The sequence below is a fragment of the Sinohyriopsis cumingii genome, unplaced genomic scaffold (assembly GCF_028554795.1).
Source record: "Sinohyriopsis cumingii isolate HCF-2022 unplaced genomic scaffold, ASM2855479v2 utg002441l, whole genome shotgun sequence".
Classification (NCBI taxonomy): domain Eukaryota; kingdom Metazoa; phylum Mollusca; class Bivalvia; order Unionida; family Unionidae; genus Sinohyriopsis; species Sinohyriopsis cumingii.
The window spans coordinates 140,155-165,546 of NW_028316212.1; the positions used below are offsets into that span (position 1 = coordinate 140,155).

The 25,392-nt window shown below is 36.9% G+C and overlaps 1 protein-coding gene across 1 annotated transcript in view; it reads right to left on the reverse strand.

Annotated features, from left to right (window-relative positions):
• LOC149770731 (uncharacterized) overlaps window positions 1–7,649 on the reverse strand; it is a 49,269-nt gene extending 41,620 nt beyond the window's left edge. Inside the window, exons 1-7 of the mRNA XM_089949190.1 lie at window positions 7,340–7,649; window positions 6,372–6,541; window positions 5,059–5,164; window positions 4,741–4,841; window positions 3,711–3,872; window positions 2,643–2,736; window positions 1,109–1,169 (exon numbers count right to left, since the gene is read on the reverse strand). Of these exons, the coding sequence (XP_089805316.1) occupies window positions 1,109–1,169; window positions 2,643–2,736; window positions 3,711–3,872; window positions 4,741–4,841; window positions 5,059–5,164; window positions 6,372–6,541; window positions 7,340–7,502 (857 nt within the window). The 5' untranslated portion in view covers window positions 7,503–7,649. The remainder of the gene's footprint in view (window positions 1–1,108; window positions 1,170–2,642; window positions 2,737–3,710; window positions 3,873–4,740; window positions 4,842–5,058; window positions 5,165–6,371; window positions 6,542–7,339) is intronic.
• Window positions 7,650–25,392: the final 17,743 nt, after the last annotated feature.

A 25,392-nucleotide genomic window follows, 5' to 3' on the forward strand; every position in this document is an offset into this window, starting at 1 on the left:
ACGCTGATGTATAGTAAAATTAATTGTGTGCTGGGTCCAGATCTTGTACTATGCTCCTAAGACGCAATGCTAGGCGTATACTGTGATGTCATTACAAGTACAAAATGTTAAAAAGCTATGGTTCGCTATCGACCATTTCAGAGAGTTGTGACGAAGTTCTTATGGATTGGTTTATTTAACATCATACATTCATTCGAACCATTTTTGAGGGGCCCTGATTGACCGAGTGGTCTAAAGCGCCCGTTGTGGATGACTGCCCTCTCACCTCTGTCTGCATGGGTTCGAGTCTCGGGATTAGCCAATGTGGGTACGTGAGAAAGCTTGCCAATAGCTTCTCGTGGGTCGGTGGATCGCTCCAGGGTTTCCAGAGTTCTTCTTCTACCACTGATTATGGCCGCCTCGTATAGCCCATCATGTGCTGAAATATGGCGTTAAATACCATAATAATAACAACCACAACAACGAACCATGTCTGATGGATTTTATATTTGCCGAAGCTTTGTTTCAAAACATTGAGCCTCTGCTGAAACTACATTTCGGCAAATCTACTGAATAGAACCTCTCCAACATTTGCTATATTATTATAACATGACGTGTTCCATACGCTGAGTCAGTGTTTCGAAAGACTGGGACGGTACTGTTTGGTACATTATTGGTTTATTTATGAATGGTATCTGAGTCAGAGTCTGTGTATGTGGTGGGTGTGAATGTGGGTGTGAATTTTGTGTTAATTTGACTATTCTGACTCGTAAAGGTCGTTTACAAATTAACATATTATATATTAATATTCTTACGACTGTACCATGTGATGAGGTCATTCATAAATGTAGTTACATAGAAAAAAGATGTAAATTTAATCCAAGTAAACATCATGCGATTTGCCTCAGGACATGAGTTCATGAAAGGTCAGGCTGACGAAGTTTCAGATTGACTGCTTTTATACAGTACCAAAACCTGTTTACAAGTTTGGGTACATTTCAGTTTAAGCAACTGATTCTGAAGTTCCATCACTCCTACAAACTTACTGCAAAGACTGTAAAGGTGACAACAATTACGCCGTCGAAGAAGAATTGCTTGCTTTGAAAGGATAATAATAGAAACAATTTACCTTTTCTTAGCAGTATCTGCCAACAGTTTGATCGTGTTTTCATCCGACTTCAACATCCCCACTATAATAATAATAATAATAATAATAATAATAATAATTCCTTGGTTCACCTCTAAACTTTGTCCCTATAGTGAATATTTTAGTGCGTAAGTATAAAAGCAAGGATAAAACTTCAGTAGCATATTTTAATTCGCCGTTTCATGCTCAATAAGTGCACATAGGTTACAAGCCGGTATTCCTAAAAGATGGTAGCAATTTACCGAGGGGTGGGGACAATTTTGATTACATATATACGATTCACTTTCTCTGCAAATTTAGAGCATTTAAGGAATCTCAATAGTTTATAGGACACAAATCAGGGGCACACTTTGATGACCCCGCGTCTCAGAGGTTTCACTCTGATGACCCCGGGGCATTACACAGGAGCTTCAATCTGACACACATTGACACTTAAGTCTGTGATCGAATTCACAATTTCTCAGACATAATGATCTCACAATTTGTGAGTTATTTTAAATATGTTTACATATATTTGCTGCAGGAAACATTGTCTGAATCAATATTTTGGCACTCTTTTGCACGTCTATAAATTATATCGAATCATATCCAAAAAAGTGAAGTCTATCTTGTATAATGTAGGAGAGCCAGACTACTATTACTACTACTATTACTACTACTACTATTACCAAAGTTACTACTACTACTACTACTACTAATAATAATAATAATAATAATAACAATGGATCATTACATGCAAAGTTCACATGGAGAAATTGAAAAAGTAGAAAACGACGCGATAGTAGGAGTAGCAGATGAAGTATTACATATAGATGTGATAGTAGCTGAAACCCCGTAAAATCGATCACCATCGTACACATATATCGCACGAGGAGATACGGTAGACATAAAACATGCGAAAGACACACACACACACACACACACACACACACACACACACACGGGTAAGACCCTTGCCAGTAAAGTAAAAATGTAAAGACCGATCGGAAACTATACAACAAACCGGTAGATCTAGTAAGAAAATTTGATTTGGTACCAATGAGCTGTGCTTAATGAAGCAGATAAAACTTTTAATCTCTCCGTATTAAATATGGTGTTAAAAGTTTAACATCTATCTCGTGGTGGATGCTTACATCGTATAATGCGTCATGTTAAGCCTATCAACGTTGTACTTGATATAACCAATGTCAAGCTAAATATGTCAATCAATGCGCCAGGTGGTAACATAGCAAACCAACTAGTCCTATTTCGGTAAGGAGCAGCTATCGTCAGGGAAAAAAACATAGACTGAATCTAGACAATATCTGAGCACCCCCATCCGGCAACACACATAACTAGACTCACATACACAAGCACGTTATAAAATCTGTCTCAGCTTTCAAACTCGTAAACTTTACATCAGGCAGCAAATTAACTATAGACTTTTCGAACGATTATATGCATCTTTAATTTTTCTCTTTTTCACCTTTACATCCAGTTTGAAGTAACCCATACTTATATAAATATATATGCTTACTAATGAAGTCCGCAGGATTGTAATGGATGTCACATTTGAAGCCCACGTGCTCGAAGTGTAGCAATGCATCCGACCTCTGGCCAAAAAACGCGACCTGAAACCAAACAAAAATTGACAGTATTATTTTACTGTGAAACACAGTCGATTATAGTACATTTCCGGCCGGTAAAAATCAAACTGTACGTAGGAAAAATGACACTGCCTGTACAAGATATTTCCCTACTGGGTCAGCCTCGTTTAGAATTATAAGTTCAGACATTTCTCCTTTCAAGTTTGGCAAAAGAACAAAGTAAAATTGAAAATGACAGCTAACAGTCTCTTACATCAAGGCTTAATTATCAATATTTTCTTTTGCTTTGGAAGCTTGCCAAATTTTTTCTAAACATATGTCAATGCGACACTAAGCGTTTCTTTAGGAAAAAAGAGAAATTTCATTTTCCGATAGCGTTCATATTCTGAGGGAAGCGAGAGTGGCAGATGGAATCAATTTGAATTTACAGCAGTAAAACCAACAATATTATGTGGGTATGTGAGAAAGCTTGCCAGTAGCTTCTCGAGGGTCGGTGGTTCTTTCCGGGGATTTCCCGGGTTCTTCCTCCACCATTAATGCTGGCCGCCATGTATAGCCTATCGTGCGCTGAAAAATGGCGTTAAACCCTACAACAACAACAACAACAACAAGCAACAATATTATTTCCGAAATGTGATGCAGTTCTGACATCAAGACCATTCATTTGAGGTTGTAATGGGCGTGACTTCATTGTTTTCTTTTTATTGAGATACTTTTACTATGTGTTAAAAATATGGATAACAATCCAACCTTAGATTATGAAACTCGATTGGCGATGAGAAATCCAACATTGCTATCTTGACAGCTCGATTGGCGATGGTAAATCCAACATTGCTATCTTGACAACTCGATTGGCGATGGTAAATCCAACATTGCTATATGGACATTCTCAGAAAGAAGACCTTTATGCCCAGCGTTATAAACAAAATGTGCCACACTGTAATGTAATGTAATGATTGTGTGCAAAAGCCATTACATTGTGAAACGTTTTCCCTCACCTTCCCTTGAGCCAGAAGAAGAAGCTTGTCAAACATGTGGTACATCTGACTGGATGGTTGATGGATGCTGAAGATGATAATCTTGTTCTTCTCGTCCGCCAATTTCCTCAGTTGTTGCATCAGGGTAAGTGCTGTGCTAGAGTCAAGGCCCGAAGTGGGTTCCTTTGCGCAATGAAAAGTAATTTTTTTGAGTGAATACAAACGTTTCTTATATATATATATATATATATAGATAGATAGATAGATAAATAGATAGATATAGATATAGATATATGTATATATATATATATATATATATATATATATATATATATATATATATATATATATATATATATATATATGCATGTATAGCCTATCGTGTGCTGAAAAATGGCGTTAAACCCTACAAAAACAACAACATACATACATACAAACATACATACATACATACATACATACATACATACATGTACTGGTCTTGAACCTTCATGTGTTTCGTCCGCAACATTTACATAAAGATTTTATCTTCTGTATTATTAGATTCAACACTTAAATATAAAATGTGAATATATGTTACTCGTACATTTCAGTCATTGCATAATTGAGAATCATTTTATACTTCAGTTAGCCATGCATTCCTAATGTCCGAGAGTTGTTGATATTATATAAACCTTACCACTGAATACTCTAGTAAATAAGTGACAATGGTTTGAAAGTTTCAGCTACCTTTGCAATGTTAATGTTGCTCAATTAATCCCACGCTATGTTATACTTTGGCTTGGGAAAAAGTTAATTTATCTAAACTTGGGTCATTATTCTAATACAACAAGTTTTCTGTATTTACTTAGATAATACGCCACTTCAAACAGGATTTTTCCATAGATGCGCATGGGTTAGAATATAGTGCATGCTATTTGTTGAAATTACTGGTAGTTCCTGCACTAAAAACTCTCAACCGCTGGCTAATCATTGTACGACATACTCGGTGTCACGGGTAAAAACAGCATTTCAATGATTCACTAATTACGGAAGAAACTTGTATACTTACGTCGAGAAGAAGTATGGCCGGATTGGTTAGAAGCTCACATATGATACTAGCTCTCTTCTTCTCTCCTCCAGACAGACCTGGACTGAACATGTCTCCGATTCCTGAATCAAATCCGTTAGACGTTACAGAACCAGATTTAAAACTTTATAAAAGTAATGTCATTTCTAAAAGTGAAAAAAAGAAGAAATATTCTCTTTTTTTTCTTCTCGAAAATCCAGTTTAAAACTTCATCAAAGAATAATTTGTATCCTTCCTTTCGCCAACTGAAAATATTTCGTTTCGTAAAATATAAATGTTTTTAAACTCTTTAAAGCTTACTTGTATTCAAACATTTCGTAACATCCAGAATTTCTGCCAGATCGTCGATTTGCTGAAGTTTTTCTGCCTTTGGTATGGATTCAGGCAAACGAATCATTGCTGTAAACTATAATAATAATAATAATAATAATAATAATAATAATAATAATAATAATAAATGTACCTTTTAATCAACTTCAATAGCTCTCTATAGCTGCTTCTCAAGCGTTTTTCTAAAAACTCCAGACCTCAAACTTTCCATTTTCCTCTACATCAGACAAAGACCACGCATACATAAAGCACAATTCATTAATTATATGATTCGCATTTCGGCTACTGCATGTACGTAGTTTGGTAGATCAAAAAAAAAAAAAAAAAATAAAAAAAATATTCGAAACTGTCATGCAAATTGAATTTTCAGTAGATGTTATCGTTAACTATCTCCAAGAGACCCATGAGGGAAACCAATCATTATATTCCTCTCATTGGTGAGTACCACATTGGCAGAATATCTACTGTGTTTCATGAATTTCCTCCTAGAAGAGGATTTTATAAAGGAACAATGGTCGGAAGGGTGGAGGGTATTAAGATATCTCCGACATTCCAGCCTTGGGATAAATATCTGCTGAAATGCACGTCTCTACGTATTATGGGTCTCTCGCCACTTCAAAAAGTTCTGGATTGCTGGTAAAAGAAATTTATTTTCAAAAGTCTCGATACATTTTTATCAATATTTGCTTTATAAATTTGCCTGCCGCAAGTGTTTCTCGTATTCCATTTACTTTTCAATGTCTTTATCGCCATATTCTCATCATATAGCCATCAAGATGAATTTCGTGGAGATAACATACGTTCGGGCTCCTGATGTGGGAACAAAGTTATACGTGTCTCATGTTAAAACTGAGCGATTTTACCTTCCGGTTAATTAATATTACTATGAAATTATTAGTATTTTGTTAAACGTCTGCCAAGGTGAGGCCATTCGATCAGTGATAATATGAGTGAAGTAGAACAAACACTTATTACACGTATCCAAAACAGAAATGAACAATTACTTTTGTGATACCAAAACCATTGTTTAGAAACATTTTGAACAATAATTCAAGAACAAGATAAACAAAATATAAGAACCAAAACAAGAACAAATGTAACACAAACCTTAACAACTTATGAGTCATATGGTATTAGGAAGTATAATTAATGGAAATTATTATGATATTAGCAAAATCAATGTAATGACAGCCATAAAAGTTCTATGATTCCAATTTCCTTCTAATCAGAGATACTGTCAAACCAAACCGAAAGGGCATTCAATACTAGTAAGGAAAACTTACGTAGAATGTTTCCTTCAACGTAAGGCTGGCGAAAAATGTGTCCTCTTGAAGAACGAATCCAAGCCTTCGACGCAATATTCTGTCCATCAGTTTGCCGTTCAGTTTAATGAAACCGGATTGAGGTCTTCGTCTTCCTGAGATGGTGTTCAGCAAGGTTGTCTTCCCAGACCCTTCAAATGGAAACAATACATTCTTTTCTAAATTGCATGTGTATGCTGTGAAGTATGCATCTATTGGATTATGGACTAAATATTAATGTTATTAGACTTATTACAGAATATTTCAAAAATGTTTTCATCATATATTTCAATGTAAAGTTAGGATATATTAACAGCTTCAGGAAGAGAATTACACCTACATAAAGATTATATATATATATATATATATATATATATATATATATATATATATATATATATATATATATATATATATATATATATATTATATATATGTGTGTGTGTTTGTATGTGTGTGTGTGTGTGTGTATTGGAATAAATCACGGCAATAGTCATGTAATTAAAATAACAGAGAGACAGAGAGAGAGAGAGAGAGAGAGAGAGAGAGAGGGAGGGAGAGGGGGTAGGGGGAGTTATACATCCTACGACATTGTACCCAGGGTATAGTGGGTATATTAGCTGATCTAAAATTTGTCTTCATTGACTAAGTGTCCTCCACAGCGTCATATATCCAACGAAATGTTCTTGCCATGTTCATTCTTAAACATAGTGTAATGAAACTTCGTGATACTGTTATCAAAAATATTTTACCAACGAAGAGAGGGTGGATGTGTGTACTGGTATTCCCCGTGTTTGAATAAGGAACCAGTATCAATATTTTACTTTGAACACAATATCTGTCGCCTTTATGCAGAAACAAGCGAGTCTCCAGTGGTCTAGGATGAAAGAATTGCGTCATTGTTTAAAACAAAATGAATAGAAATTTTTAAAAAAGTCGTTCATCCTGACCTGAAGGTCCCATGATGGTGACCAGTTCTCCACTTTTAGCCACAAGACTGACATCATTAAGAATGGGAACGTCATTGATAGTCATATTTACGTCTTCTGCTTCAAGTACAAGTTTCGGTGGCATAATTGTCGCAGAATCAAGATTATTTACAACGGCACTCATGTCCTTGAAGTAAAGGAAATAAAGTCAAAATTACAAACAAAATGAGGACTGTCTTACGACATACGTGTCATTCCCTTTAAGGCGAGCTGTATATATAATCACTAACGTCTTAATGCTGAGCGCCTAGCAAGGCACCTGTTAGTACCATTTTGATAAGTCTTTTGGTATGACTCAGCCGCGGTTCGAACCCGAGACATCCCGAATCAGAAGTGGACGCTCTAACCACAAGGCCACTGGAGCGGTCTGGGAAAATAGTAACCCTATGTTATCAACACCTACCACACATAGCCCAGGTTCAATACATCACAACATGACTGTCCTAGATATATTTAACAAATCCAACACTAAAAAAATATCTACCCTAGAAAGATATAATGAAATATGATAACAACATATCTATGCAAGAAAGAGTTAATGAAATCCAACACCAACCACATATCTAGCCAAGACCGATTTTATCTAATCCAACACCAACCACATATCTAGACTAGACCGGTCTAATCTAATGCAATACCAATCACAGGTCTGGCCTAGAAAAGTCTAATAAAATCCTAAAGCGATGTATGAGGAAAAGAGATTGCGATTTCACTTACCTTGATGTTTGAAAGCAAGAGCAACCCCCCACTCCCCTACCCCCATAAACAAAATAACATAGGCCGCATAAAATGTTAACGCGTGTTGTACTCCAACTACATAATTTCTTACACTTTTACAATTACATTCTCCGAGCAGTGCTTGAGAGGAAGCTATTAAACGTGTAGAAGTCTAAAAATATATTTGATGAAATTGTAGACCAGAAGAAAACAGTAATACATTATTGAGAATTTAAATTAAACACAGATCAACCAAGCTGCAATAACATATTCCAGTTAGTGTGGAAGCCAATTACAAAGACATCCCATTCTGACAATTTTTCAAAAGAATTCTCTCAAAATGAACCAGAGTAGAAAACAAAACCTTGTGGTTCGTGTACACCAATCACACAACTACTTATAGACTTTAAAGTTCGAGTAAAATCCCCCAATTCAGACCGGCTGTTGAAGTTGTCTGGAGTAGGTAAGATGAAAACATTTGTCACGCACGGAGATATTGCAATTTCCGCGTGCTCGCTAAGTATGGGTATTTTGTGTAGAGTGGAATTCCATAGTACAAAAGTACACCTGGATACATTAAACAAACACTTTATGTGTATGTGAACACTTTTGTTAGATCAACGACATATGTTAATTTTTGTGACACAAATTCATTATACCCCAGATACACACCCGCAACGAAATGAGCTTTTGTTGTTGTTGTTGTTGTTGTGGGATTTAACGCCATTTTTCAGCACACGATAGGCTATACATGGCGGCCAGTATTAATGGTGGAGGAAGAACCCGGAAAACCCCGGGAAGAACCACCGACCTACGAGAAGCTACTGGCAAGCTTTCTCACATAACCACATTGACCGAATCCTTCACTAGAACATCGAGCAAACTAAAAGGTAATTACTTTTAAAACACATCTAACTTGAATGTTTAATTCATACAACATGAACATCATCATCATCATCATCATCATCATCATCATCATCATCACTGCATTGGTGTGATATTAATACACGTTGAGCTACGCAAGTATTAGTATAAATCGCGCCAGCGGCGTTACTAGTAGTATACAATGTAGCAGAAATAGTTATATCACTTGAAGAAAAGAAACTTGTGCTCTTGAAGTGCTCTATTACGGTTATGTCCCAAATATTCTATATCAGGTTTATGTACATTTGTATTAGAAGGTATGTTAACCTCAGTATTGAAAAACAAGGAGACAAGGAGGTATATAGTTATATCGTCGATCAGTATTATACAGTCACCTAATCACTATGTAAAAAGACATAGAGACTTAATACTGGATACAAAGATTTAGATATAACAAAATTAAAGAGATCAATACTTACGCTTAATCCTGTTGATCCAAAATACTCCTGTTTTCTGAACTGTGCAAATTTTTATTACTAACTACAGAAATCACCAGCCTGATTCAACTCGGATCTCCACTGTCATTAACGTGTCCGAAGGACTTGATTCAATTTAATATTTATGCAAGCTGAATTTCCACTGGGTAATACAAAAGTGACCAGAACATGACCTCGAAGCGGTCAGGTAGGGAGTAGAGATCTAATTGTAATTGGGCAGATCATATGACACCAGGGTATTTGAACTGACTAGACCCAAACTGCAAAGGTAAAACAGGTAAATGGAATGAATGATCACATTTGACCAAAGAAAAAAAAGTATTTTCTGTCAGAAAGTTGTTCAGAAATGTTAAATGTGTCTGGTATGAATAATATCGGGCATGAAAATAGGATTTATCCTATCTCTCTAACCGGCAACACGATTTAGCAATCTACCAAAATCAACTACGATCTACCACAAAAGACAACGAAAATACATCAATCGACCATAATATTTTACAATCGCACGTGAAATTACCACAATGGACCAGTATATGTACCAAAATCTACTTCGGTCTGCCAAAATCGACTGCAATCTACCACAAACCACATCAGTGTACCAATATCCAATGCAGTCTACCTCCACTAAAATCTTCCAAAATCCACTACAGTCTACCACAATAGACTATAGAAATACCACTGCTCACTACTACATTCCACATTCTACTATAATCAAGCCTGGAAAGGCAATAGAAGACCAGCATATATTTCATTATTCACAAAATGCATAATAACTTTATTATAATAATCTGCCACAATACACTGCAACATTACCCATAACCTACCACAATCCACCGCAATCTACCACACTGGAAAGCAAGACCAAACGTACCCTAATCGAAGCGTACCCCAGTTAAAACGTACGAAAGTCAAAACGTATCCAGATTAAAGCAAGACACAACTCGTGGTTCGGACATTACTAAGTTAGTAAAAGAAAAACAACACCAACATACTAAAATTAGATGTTGAATTCTGTTTTAATTGCAAGTCGTTCTTTCCAAAAAATCGTATTTTTGTGATCATAACGAGTAAATTTGCCTTCTCTCTCTCTTTCTCTCTCTCTCTCTCTCTCTCTCTCTCTCTCTCTCTCACACACACACACACACACACACACACACAAACACACACACACACACACACACACACACATACAATCATTCAGTCATTGTATCATATGCATGTCCACATGCTTTTCATGTCATTTACATATTGATTCCAGTATTTAGATTTCTTCTGTTTTTAAGATATTTTCTTCTCTAGTGTTTAATACGTGTTTTTGTTAAGAAAGGGTTTCTGTGAAAGCAGATGCAAAGGAACTAAATGCAATAAATTGTTCACCAGCGCCCTTTTCTACGATAATTAGCATCCTCGTAAAAATGAACGGAGTGAAATAAATGATAGTGACATCATGTTACCGTTGCTTCGTAGGTAAAGTTGCCGTTAAGTTAACGTAGATGTGGATGGATTACAGGTGCGTAGTCATATTTTTTCAGTTCAGATGATCTGATAACTGCAAACGTTTGTAGAAATAAGTGGATTTCAATGCCCCTAAATATTTTATGTTAATCATTAAATTAGCATATAATAGAAAGAGACACAGAAGAATATTACCACTTCAGCGAAACGTTCTCAACACAAAACGTAATCAAGTAAAAGCATACCTATGAACACCGAAGTCAGAACGTACTCATACGGTCAATATGTTTAAATGCTAAACATTAACCGATTTTTGCGATTTATTACAAAATAAATTATAATTTGTCTTGAAGTTTAGCAACAATATTTTGAAAAAAGTGTTATCATAAGCATATAGTAAACCACATTACTTAGGGTCAGTTATGAGTCGACCAATGTATCGAGACATTTGACCCAAATACAATTCTGCATAGCTAGGATCTAAAATTATTTTTGACCATTGGGTCCAGTATTGCATGGACGAAATATAATATCCATAGGGACTAAACAATCTGTCTGTCTACTTATAAAATTACGAATAATTCAAATCTCACTGGGATCGCTCTTTATCAGACAAATTAAAAACATACGCGTACATGCCAATAAGAAATGAGATAGCCTACATACTCTGGACTAAACATAACGTTTAATCTGTGACCAATACGATCAAGACAGCCATCAGACTTAAGCAACAATCACTCGTTGAAGTTGTGGAAGTAATCCTGAAAATATTCAGTAAGCAGATCCACACATCGAAGAAGTGCCCTTCATAATGAAATCAACTATCGCCTAAACGAGGCAATACAATATATATATATATATATATATATATATATATATATATATATATATATATATATATATATATATATATATATATATATATATATATGGTTTCCGATACTGATTGGTACTCAGAATCAAGCAAGGACAAACAAATCATCTTACAGAAGTTCTTAAGAGATCCACTGAAAAATAGGTCGAAAGAACACTCCAGAAGGACATTCCAAAAGTCAACAGAATTTGAAAACAAATGCCATTGAGCCACAAGGAAAGGAAGGAAAAAACCCAGGTCAGCGACAACGACCGAGGGCGGAAAGAACACAGATTCGCTGACCACATTAAACTATGGAACGCTGTTATTATGTTACGGCCTCAATTTTGTTTAAGGGCAGTATTTATTATTATACGTTTATTATTATTTTAATTGCATTTTGAAATGTAGCTTGCTATTGAAAAATTGATCTTAAAACTGTTAGGGAAGTTTGCTTTTTCGTATAGGTACTTTCTTCAGGACCTGATCGACGACGAATGGACGACGATCATTTGCGAATCAGTAAACCACATTTAATAGGAAATTGTCAGGTGGAAATCAAAGTCTTGGACAGAATTTGAATATCTTTTTAATGACTTGTGGACGGACAGTTCAAGACTTGAGAAGTTCATTACTAGGGATTAATTAATACAAATTCACTGACAGTCGTACACAGTTTCAAAGTTCAAGACTGGAACAAATTCAGAACTGAAATTATGAAAAAGAGTAAATACATGACTACATAAAATACAGTCAGAACTGTGGAACGGTGGACACACAGAAAGAAACCAGGACAAATAGAAAGGAAAATAAACGAACAGACAGCGACAAACAAAATTGACTGAGAGAAAGAAATAATCATGTAACAATTAGAAACGTACGCCGGAAAAAAAAACCTCTATTGGATTGAAATAATATACGTTAATTAGCATATTTCAATAAACACACCTATTGTGACATGGTAATTTATGTGATACAGAAAATACAAGTGTATATACAAGCAGTCTGTCAAAATCAGCCTGCACAAGCGAGAACGATTTGTGCAATTATTCATTTTATTTCATTCATTGTAAAATTCGTTTGCCGTAATAATTAAACTAGAAGCTAAGTGCCACATCACTGTATTTTTCATTCACTCATAATTTAAACATGAGAAGAAACAGGAGTCAACTCTAAACATTATTATAACGTGCATATTCTGTTTATTTGAATACATGAATTACACTCATCCGACGCTAATCTGTCTGTCACAGAATAAGGCAAGAAATTACCTGGTTTCGTCGTACATGCGTACAACGTTACCTAGGGTGGATAATTGTTTTTCTAGGCAAGCAACTGAAGTAACATGTACCTCGTCGTACATAGTTTTCAACGAGATTCACTAAAAGCACGGTAAGCACGGGTATTTTACCCTGACTAATGCTCACTCTGCTGTGGATTTAAGGCAAGTTCCGTTTGTAACTGACACACTGGTCTATGGATCTTGTCAAGGAGTGAACGTTCTACATTTGTGTTATCCAGTCATAGGGTTAAGTGTTACATTTGTATTATATTTGCCACGTGAAGTGTATTCAGTTTATAATGTCGTATCGTGTAATGATACCTTTACAACTACGCAGATTTTAAACGTTATGAATTTTTGAATTACAAGTTGCTATTAGAGTTTAATTTAGTAGCACGTTTTTATAGATATTAATTCCGAACCTATTATTATGACCAGTTTGGCTCTATTGTAGCTGTTAGGGCTGTCTGAAGCTGTTTATAGCTGTCTGAAGCTGTTTATTGCTGACTGAAGATGTCAAGGGCTGTCTGTAGCTGTCTGTACATATGTCTATACATGTCTGTGCGCATGGTGGATCCATGAAGGGTCGTCGTGGCCAATACAAGTGTGCCAACCCAATCTAGGAGAACTGTTTGCTGTCGGTGCGTATGTGTGTGCGGGTATCTCAGGCTATCTGTCTGGTAGTCTGTGTGTCGATATGGAAGATGATTTAACCATGAAGGCCATACGAAGACGAAACCGCTAGTTTTCAAACCTGAGCGCATGGCCAATACAAGGGAGGGCCAACCCAAGAATTCGGGAGAGCTGTGTGGTTTGTCAGTGGACACATCTGCAAGTTACAAATATTTATGAATCATACGGCTGTACAAATGAATTGAGTCATGTTTGTTTCAATATAATTTATATATTTTTTAATTCATTTTTATAAATTTTCATCTTTCATCACTTTGTGTTGGGTTGTCATTCGATCCAGGCATCCATTTAGGTCAATCCTGTTACATTTGGTGTCAGAAGTGGGATGCTTTGGATTGAATGAACTACTAATACACTGTATTTAGACCATAGGCAGGCTGTAAGTCGTGCACGTTTTGACAAGTGTATGTTTAGTAGGTGCTGGGTTCCCTACATGTACACACTCACACTTGTTTATTGCTTTGATATCTAAGATTGTTAATTGTGGTTTGACAACCTCTAAACCATTGTACTTAGTTCTTATCACCAAACAATCATGGCTTCGCTAAGGAAACTAGCTGAATTGGGAAAATAACTGGGTTACGAAGGGGAAAATCTTGGGAAATTCATTAGTGAAGAACAAGCAAAAGAAAGGGATGAACGGGCAATAGAATGGGATTAGAAAAGGAAAGATTGGAAAGGGAACACCAACTCGAATAGGAGTAAAGGGAACTAGAAAAAGAAAGATCGGAAAGGAAACAACAACTAGAAAGGGAAAACTTGGAAAGGAAACAACAACTCGAAGAAAGAAAAAGGGGATCGGAAAGGGACAGATTGGTATTAGAAAGGGAATTAGCAAGGAAAGCAGAGGAAAGAAGGGTTCCATTAGAAATTAGAGATTATAGAGTTAGAAGAAAGAAATAAACAAAAAGAGTACGAAAGACAAATAGAGTTAGCAAGTGCTAGAAAAGGAGAACACGATTCTGCCTCTAGAAAATTAAGAGGCCCTAAATTAACTTTCTTTGACGATGAAAAAGATGACATGGATAGTTATCTACATCGGTTCGAGCGGTATGCCAATAATCAGAAATGGAAGCGAGATGATTGGGCTCTTCATCTCAGCGCTTTGTTAAAGGGTAAGACTCTCGACGTATACTCGCGACTCCTTAGTAGCGATATATTTAACTACGACGCTCTGAAGGAAGCACTACTAGCACGGTATGAATTGACAGAATAAGGTTTCCGGAAAAAGTTTAGGTATAGTAAACCTGAGAAGGGGGAGACCTTTGGGCAATTCATCGCTAGAATATACAATTACTTCCAACCTGGATTGAATGTGCTAAGGTGAACAAAACGTTTGAGGGTTTAGTGGATTTCTTGCTCCCAGATCAGTTATTAAGTGTAGTAGGGCTGGAATTGAACCAGTTTCTTAAGGAAGAAGCATTCACAGATGTTCAAGACATGGCAAAGCAAGCAGATCGTTTCGCTGAAGCACATGGTGGAACTCAAAACGTGGTTTCGAAAGATAAGTCTGGGAATCCGTCTAAGGGTTAGACTCCCAGAGAACCAGAGAAACCAGCTGAGATGTGTAAATCTGATAGAGAAACAAGACGTCAAGGTGTACAATACTATGCATGTAACGAATGGGGACATAAAAAATCAAATTGTCCCAAAAGAAAGGGTAATGTACTTAAGGCAGCCGTAGCAATACATAGCAAGAACGGTTCTGATAGGTTTGATGACGATATTCCGTTATTCGGTACGTGTATGTTCCCGGAAGTGCACGTACCATCAGCGAACGGTACTGCTAACGGTCAGGCGATCAGTTTTACCTGATACAGGTTGCACAGGTGTGGCTATCAAACGTAGTCTCGTGAACGATAACCAAATGCTGGGGATAGAGACTCCCTGCATGCTACTCGATCAGACAATCGATCGCGTACCTGTTGCAAGAGTTAGGATTGAAACTCCTTTCTTGACCGGAACATTTGATGCGCTCTAAATGAATAATCCAATTTACGATTTGAAAATCGGTAACGTTGAAGGGTCTCGTCTGCCGACTATGGAAGATTTTAAAACACCCATTGCTCTAGCCGTTGAAACGCGAGCACAAACCAGGCGTGATAAGTGTGCGTTACGTAAGTTAACCGTTCCCGAATCAATCGAAAGAATCTCGCGTGATACATTTCTCCGGGAGCAGGATCGCGACACGTCCATGAGTTCGATTAATGAGAAAATAGCGTCTAACCACATTAAACAATGTAAAGGAGGAGGTAGTTTGAGGTTTGTCTATATAACTTAGTTAATTCATGGGGAGTTTACCACGCAAGGGGGATATAAATATTGGCAATTAGTAATACCCCAAAAATACCGGTCTCTCGTATTGAGGGTAGCCCATGAATCTAGTTTTGCAGGTCATCTGGGTACGGGAAAGACTACCAGCAGAATACTGGCTGAGCTCTATTGGCCTGGTGTAAATAGTGACATTAATAGGTTTTGTCGGTCTTGTGACGTATGTCAGAAAACTGTGTCTAAGGGGAGAGTTTCACGTGTTCGCTTAGGCGAAATGCCTTTGATCGACACAACGTTCAAAATAGTGGCTGTGGATATTGTCGGGCCCATACAACCTGTAATTGATATGAAAAACAGGTATATCCTTACACTCGTGGATTATGCTACCAGATTCCCTGAAGCAGAGCTCTGCCTAGTATCGAAAAAGAGGTAAACCGAAGCCCTAGTGGATATATTCAGTAGGGTAGGAGTGCCGGAAGAAATTTTAACGGATTGCGGAACCCAATTCACTTCCGATCTCATGGGTGAAATTAGTCGGCTGTTATCCATAAAACAACTGAACACGACACGGTAGAATCCCATGTGTAATGGTCTGGTAGAAAAGTTGAATGGTACATTGAAACAGATGTTACGCCGAATGTGCACGGAAGGTCCGCAAGACTGGGATCGTTATTTGAATGCTGCCCTATTCGCTTACTGCGAAGTGCCGCAAGAAAGTTTAGGGTTTTCGCCCTTTGAATTGCTGTACGGAAGGACAGTACCGGGTCCTATGCAAATCTTACGCGAACTTCGGTCGGGAGATGTTCCTGACGACGAAGTGAAAACTGCTTTCCAGTATGTGCTCGGTTTGCGCGAGAAACTAGAAAACATGTGTAAAATGGCACGTGAAGAGCTAACAAGACCGAGTCCCAAGTGTGCTAGATACTACAATCGTAAGACGCGCAATAGGAAATTTGTTGTTGGTGATCGTGTTTTAGTACTTCTTCCCACAAGTTCTAACAAATTACTGGTTCAGTGGAAAGGTCCATACGAGGTAAAGGAAGTCAAAGGTGATATGGACAATAAAATCGACGTGAATGGTAGGTTGAGCATATTTAATGCTAATATGCTAAAGTTGTACGTAGAAAGGCGCGAAGACGCGAAAGAAAAGGGGTATTGAATGTAGTGTGTTCAGCGGTTATCGAAGGTGACGTGGTAATGGGAGAACTTGAGATAGATGCTCCACTGGAATATCCCTTGCATAGTGAAAGAGAAGGGATAGATCAGGTGAATGTAAGCACAGAGTTACCCAAAGATCAATTTAAACAGATCAAAGAGCTCCTAGGAAAAGTATTCTGATGTTTTCACTGATAGACCAGGATGCACAACTTTAGTTAATAAAGCTCTGATCCAATTAGGATTAAGGGTTACCTGGTTCCTTTTAATACGCGAGAGACTGTGGATGAAGAGATTCGGAAAATGCTGGACTTTGGGGTGAGTGAACCGTCTAATTTGCCATATTCGTATTCCGTTGTCCTTGTCAGGGAAAAAAACGGTACTAACCGCTTCTGTATTGATTTTCGTCAATTAAACAAAGTGACTGTGTTTGATGCCGAACCAATGCCGGACATGGAGAATCGTCTTGCGAAATTATCAGGTCACCGATATATTTCAAAGTTTGAATTGTTATAAGGGTATTGGCAGGTACAAATAGTCGACGAGTCCCGCCAATTGACGGCATTTGCTTCACAGAAAGGGCTGTACCAATTCAAGGTCATGCCATTCGGATTGGTAGGAGCTAGCGCCACATCCTGTCACTTGATGCGCAGATTACTAAAGGGTTTAGTGTGCGTTGATAGTTTTGTGGACGACATTTTTGCGTACACGGATACTTGGGAGGAACATCTATCCGTTCCGGCTAAACTTTTCAGACGACTCCGTGAGGACAACCTCACGGTGCGACGTATTAAATGCAGTTTTGGCTATACTGATTTAGAGTGCCTAGGTCACATGGTCTGCTCAGCCAGGCATCTAAAACCTCACCCCAAGCAAGAAGAAGCGGTCATGAAATCACCTCAACCAAATAACAAATCGCAGGTTCGATCCTTTCTCGGCTTAGTAGGTTTCTATAGAAAATTTATTCCTAATTTCGCTGCCGTTGCTAGCCCATTATTAGATCTAACAAAGAAGGGGGAACCAAATAAAGTGTTATGGGGACAATCTCAGGAGAAAGCATTCAATGCATTGAAGGCTCAGTGATTGAGAAAGAATGCTTAGCTAAAGTATGGGGCATTGGTAAGTTTCATGCCTATCTTTTTGGGAGAGATTTCGTTCTCGAAACAGACCACCAACCATTGTTGTACTGAAATGAAGTTAAGGTCGCTAACGCTCGGTTGATGACTTGGATGCTAACACTTCAACCATATCGTTTTCGAGTTGTGACAATGAGAGGGGTTGAAAACGTAGGTGCAGATTATTTTGAGTAGGATGTAAATAGAAAATCCGGATTACTGTATAAGCAGTGTCAATATTGTAAAACAGGATTAGTAGATATTTTTCTTATATTCTGTGAAAGCTAAAAATATGTGTAAATTTTTCTCTTAGGGGGGAGGTATTGTCACAGGATAAGTCAAGTAATAACTTGGTTTCGCCTTAGAACGATTTGATCATTTTCGTCGTACATGCGAACAACGTTACCTAGGTGAATAATTGTTTTTCTAGGTAAGCAACTGAACTAATGTGTACCTCGTCGTAGATAGCTTGCGACGAGATTCACTAAAAGCACGGTAAGCACGGGTATTTTACCCTGACTAATGCTCACTCTCCTGTGGATTTAAGGCAAGTTCCGTTTGTAACTGACACACTGGTCTATGGATCTTGTCAAGGATTGAACTTTCTCCATTTGTGTTATCCAGCCATAGGGGTAAGTGTTACATTTGTTTTTATTTGATATTTGAAGCGTATTCAGTGTTTAATGTCGTATCGCGAAATGATACCTTTACTACTACACCGATTTGAAACGTTGCGAACTTATGAATTACAAGATGCTATTAGAGTTTAATTTAGTAGCACGTAATTTAGTATCACGTATCTATATATATTAATTCCGAAATCATTATTATGACCAGTTTGGTTTAATTGTAGCTGTTTAGAGCTATCTGAAGCTGTTTAGGGCCGTCTGAAGCTGTCTAGGGCTGTATGTAGTTGTCTGTACGTATGTTTATACGTATGTATGTGCGCATGGTGATTCCATGAAGGGTCGTCGTGGCCAATACAGGTATGCCAACCGAATTTCGGAGAACTCTGTGCTGTCGGTGCGTAATATGAGTGCGGGTATCTCAGGCTATCTGTCTGAAAGTCTGTGTGTCGATATGGAAGATAATGTAACCATCAAGACTATACGAAGACGAAATCGCTAGTTTGATAACTTGTACGCATTGTGGATCCATGAAGGGTGTGTACGGTGAATACAAAGGAGGGACAACCCAAGAATTCGGGAGAGCTGTGTGGTATGTCAGTGGAGACAATTGCAGGTTTTACAAATATTTATGAATCATACGGCTGAACAAATTACTGAATCATGGTTGTTTCAATTGACTATAATTTAGTCATTTTGATTACATAAGATTTTTTTGAATCTTTATTTTGATCACATGAAATTATGTGAATCTCATTTTCATTTGAATCTTTCTTTGCTTTTCATGAGATTAGTTGAATCTCATTTTCATTAGATGTGGTGACATAGGATTATTCGAATTTTCGTCATGAGAATACTTGAATCATTTTTTTGTTTTCCTATTTGTGAATGTTTGGCTAGAGTATTTGAATGAGACATATGTTTGTACCGTGAAAGAATCACTGTATTTGTTATATATATATATATATATATATATATATATATATATATATATATAATTTCATTTTATAACTTTTCATCTTTCATCATATTGTTGTGTTGTCATTCGATCCAGGCATCCATTCAGGTCTATCCTGTTAACTGTCGTTTTCTTTTTGATAGATTGGTTATTGTTGTTATAGGGCTTAACGCCATTTTTCTGCGTAAGATCGGCTATACATGGCGGCCTGTATAAATGGTGGAGGAAGAACCAGGAAAATCCCGGAAAGAACCACCTACCCACGAGAAGCTACTGGCAAGCTTTCAGGCATGCCCACATTGGCCGAACCCGAGACTCGAACCCACGCTGACAGAGGTGAGATGGCAATGATCCGGAACGGTGAGCGCTTTAGGCCACTCGGGGCACGGACACAGTGACACATTGGTATTCGTTTGTTTCAATGAACGCGTCCAATTTTTGTACCTATATTTGCTTACTTTTATGATAAAAAGACTAATATAAGTTCGTAATAATTCTGTGATGCAGTGTACATAAACATGTATATGCTTTTACATTATCCTATGGAACATAAATTATAGTAATGTTTTATTAAATTGGTATTATTAAATGAACGAATATCTTGTATATTATCATGCATTGTTCATGTGACCGTATGCGAAGGCTTAGATCTATCAATCAAATGCACACAAATTGCTGTTTTCCATTATTTGTATAAAATTTATGAATACTTTTTGTGTTGTATCTACTTAAAAATCACAAAACAATTAAATTTTGAAATATATTCAACAGGTTGCCTTTAAGTATGACATTCATTACTCCGATATTCGCTGCACACGATGAGATTTCAGACTTTTTGCTTTGCTGAAATACTATTTGGATTGCTGGGCATTTCGAATAAGTCCATCGTATGTCCATTCTAACCGTAAGCCTATAAAATACATTATATTGTATGGCCTTTCCAAAACGTTTTGAATGGATGTGATATGAAAAAGGGCATACTCTGACATATATAAACACAATGTAAAGGCGGGTTAAAGGGTCATGTTAACGGTTCCTGTTTTGTTGACTTACCAAGACGATAGTGTGATCTTTGAATATAAATTGTACTGTCTGTCATTTCCGTATCCTAGCCCTAAACACATAGAATCAAGTATATGACGACCAGTAACACAGGAAAATTAATTGTATTCTTGTTACACAAAATAAACTTTTTTATATGGCATTTTTCCCTGCCAAGGATTTCTGCTCAGATAGAGGAAACAAGAAGCGAAATGTGTTTGAATATAAAATAATATAGGAATAGGATTATTTATTTAATTCTAACATGCAACTGGCATCTCCAACTACACACACACACACACACACACACATATATATTCATATATATGTATATATTACACATATTGCAGACGTATTCGGGTTACTGATCCTACATGGATGATACAGAAAATATACCTATGGCTTTGTTTGCTGTTGATTTGCAGATGTAAATTGGCTTCTCAAAAGAAAGAATAAATATGTATGTATTGTTAATCAAATTACAAACAGACCGTAACGTTATATCACAAGTCCAAGTGGTCGTTCTATTCGAGTCCTAAAATCTATGAGCATTTTGTAATTCCAATGAGTAACTGAACTAAATCCTCTCAAAACATACATTAACACAAGTAAATGACTGTCTAGGAATATATAATTGTGTCACTTACTACCTTATACACAAACTAAGACGCTATTTCAATACATGGACGAGTGTAATAAGTTCATTTTCAGAACATTCCATCTTGTCAACAAGGTCAGGTCCAACCAAGCAGAAATGAGTTAGGCCAGAATTTGTTAGTGGGAAATCAATGACCTGAACTCAGCCCCAATCAATTTTGTTTATTAAATCACTTTTTCACCTTCTAAGGTCTAATGGCCACTTAAATAATGTTTACCCATATTTAACGTGCAACCCTATGGGGTGTAAGTAGTATAGCGTGGCGTTCTGGCATATAAAGTGGTACTATGGCCTCTAACGGGAAATTTAATATTCCATACGTCCAAAGATTTAACTTTATTAAGGCACTCTGGCCTCTAACAAGCAATGTAAGGTTAAAAATATCCATAGGATTAGCATTAGTATGACACACTGTCCTCAAGATGGAAATCCTAAAATATCAGTTTAAAATGAGTATGGCATTCTGGCCTTGCGTAGGAAATATGATGTTGAAAAATGTCCATAGGTAAACATACCTTTTTACTGATCTACACCTACTGACCGATGCTCGTATCTGCTCATCAAGAGAATCTCGCGTAGTCACCAGCACACAGTGTGAAAATGGATGAAGTACAGAAAGGACGAGTAACCCTTCGAGTAGACATATTTACATTTCACGCTCACACCTACATACATACAGGTGTACGTAATAAACTAGTCTGGCCTGCCACATCCTAATCGGCTGAGTTAGTCAAGAGAAGTTACAGATAGGTTTTCAAATTGATTTGTGAATACGATATACCTACTTGCATAATAAGGATATAACATTTTCTACAAAATATCGCAACAAATTTGATCGACATTAAATCGGCTGTTCTTGTGGAAGGTTGAAAAACACCAACACTGCCAAAGAAAAATGTTTAGTGGAGTATATCCTTCCTGCATTTGTGATCAAAGCTGGTCCATCGGTTAGTTAGAAGTCAATTAAAAGTTTGAGCAGAAGGGCTAAGTTGACGTTGGTGTACATGTGAGATGAATACCATTTTTCAGCACATAATAGGCTGCATATTGCCGCCAGTATATTTGGTGGAGGAATAACCTGGTAAAACCTGGAAAGAACCGCCGAACCACGGGGAGTTACTGCCAAACTCTCTCAGAAACACACTTAGTCTCAAAATCATAGTAGTGCACGTTTAATATTGCCCAAAGCGTCTGTAGCTGTGGTTTGGTTTGGGGCAAGCTGCTTTTTACCTTTAAAGTGATACTAACTAGTCTTTCAATTAAATCCACTTTGTCTTTTATGTATACCATTTTTTTAAAATTTGGCATGCGACCATTTTACGTATCATCTTGACCTGCCTAATATAGGCATGAACAGTTTTAAGATTATTACGGATGAACAAGGGCTGGAAATGCTGCTAATATTATTTGTTTTCTGTTTCAGATAAAGATGAATTGACTACCTGAGGAAGTTCATGATAATATAACAAGACATCTCAAGAAGCTGATTGAGACAAAGATTGCAGTCTATAGTTATTAATGATTTGACGTTTCCATTAAACCAATAAGCCTTGCTGAAGGTGGAAATCTGCTAATTGGCCATCACTGGCAATGATTTAAAATATCAAGGCACAAATATTTCTCAAGATGGTGCACATTTGCTTTTTACTTTATGTTGTCACTTAATATCGTTGCATTGTAGTGACATGTAGTTTTCCATACTTACATGTACAAGGAGGTCAGTATATTTAGTGGAGAATCCTGAAAAAAATTACTCACACGAATCTACTAGAAAACGTTCCCACTTACCCATCATGCTCTAGCGGAGACTAAAACCATCTTGTTCAGAGGTCAGTGAACTTTAATGGCGAGTGCCTTGGATAACTCAAAACTGACTGTCACATGAAACTGACAATGCGATATATTGTGATAGGAAATCCACGGGTAACAAATAAAATAATTAGCTGGCAACTCTAAAGTAATCGCCATGGAGCCAATATTAAACATACTATATGGACGTACTTTATATTTGGTGTCTACACCCTGTTGCAATCAGAATCGGATGAACTCATAGTGCTGGAGTCTCTGAAAGCGTATTTTGACGCGTAAGATTCATCTCTGGACAAGGCTACTGAAAGTATTGCCACATTATCAATCATGATATAATGATAACGAGTATGCATAATCAGCCAACAGAAAAACTGGAATGAAATCTGATACTACCTGCCAAAAAGTGTAAAAATGCTGTACAGAGCAACTAACTTTAAATGTCAAATAGGCCATAAATCAGCTAATGGATGCATAAAGTGAATATAACTAACCAAATCTGATCTGATGAATCAAGCAAACTATGTTAAAAATACTACTACTACTCTCTCTCTCTCTCTCTGTCTATATATATATATATATAATGTCACTTATACTCGCTGAAGCACAGAAAAACTGGGTCAAGGTCATGATTTGTCACATTTATTGGGATTATAACAGCATGTAGTATTTATGTTCACCAAGACCTAAGTAGAACTAACTTGATGTACACGTACTGTCGCTTTTATTAGCAGCAAAGGTGAAAGAATGCAACCAAATACTTTCGATATAAGACTCGTTCGTAACTGAAATACTAATTGCAATGGATGCTTGCACTTCCACCAAATCTGTCGGTGACGTGAAACACAAACTCGGACGATATGGATTCGTATGCAGTAAGTATGGTCGGATGAAGATGCTGACATGGGTAACACAATATAATGTAATTCAAATTAACCTACATAATTCTACAAAAGGTAATAAAAGCTTCGCACAGGACATTAGCACGTGACTTGATGAAGAGGAACTCTACTATAAGCATGCGGGACAACAGTGATAGCTATAACAATTATACATAAAACATCAATTTTTAACTCTTCTTCTTTGATCGTGTGTTGTACTGTCCATGTCCTGAGAACCATATAAGTACACGTGATATACTTGTTTGTATATGAAGCACTTCTAATGGAGATTCTTCTTCTGATTTTTGCGTGAATACGCATATATGTGACACACTTATCAAAGAATCCATATCTAATATGAGTGCTGCTTCATGTGTACGATGAAGGAAATTGTTTTTGAATTGTTTCCGAAATTTACATCTCGAAAGCATGCTCAACTGGAACATTAATAGCCATACGGATAGATAATGTTTACATGGGGCGGATGCATTTCTTATTTTTCTGAGATGTTTTGCTTAAAGCCGAACCCACGTTGCAATATATGATGGAGCTTGCATCTTATAACACTTGAACTTCAGTGCACTTACTCGTATTTTCTTTTTGTGATGGATTATATTGTTTTATTCTGAATAGTGTTGTGCCTAACATTGTGTGGCTGATTTCTTCAATTCAAGAGCATCTACACAAGAAGTAAGCCCCATATTCAAGTTCAAATGTAAATAATGATCCATTAACCGTTTCTAAGCTACAAAAACAAGGTCTGCATATACAGAGGGTGGATCCTTTTGGATTGCTGAATCTCGCGTGTGCAGAAGATGGTGCCATATTTCATCGTCAAGATCGAGTGTTCTGAGATAAATCAATTTTTGAAATTGATTGGTTTAAAACTGGCTTTAATGTCACCGGAGTTAATCCCTCACAACCATGCATGATCGATCAATAGTTTCAATTCTTTCGCAAATCTTGTATTATGCTCTTTTATCGTTGGCTCAGAGACTGCAAACAAGTTATTATAAGCACTGAAAGCAATGTTATGCCACCCACGTGAAGGTTTGTTTACATCATTTATCAAATATAAAATACAAAATATTTGCTTCAATCAAAAAATGGAATAGAGAAGCAAACGATAATCTCCAATTACC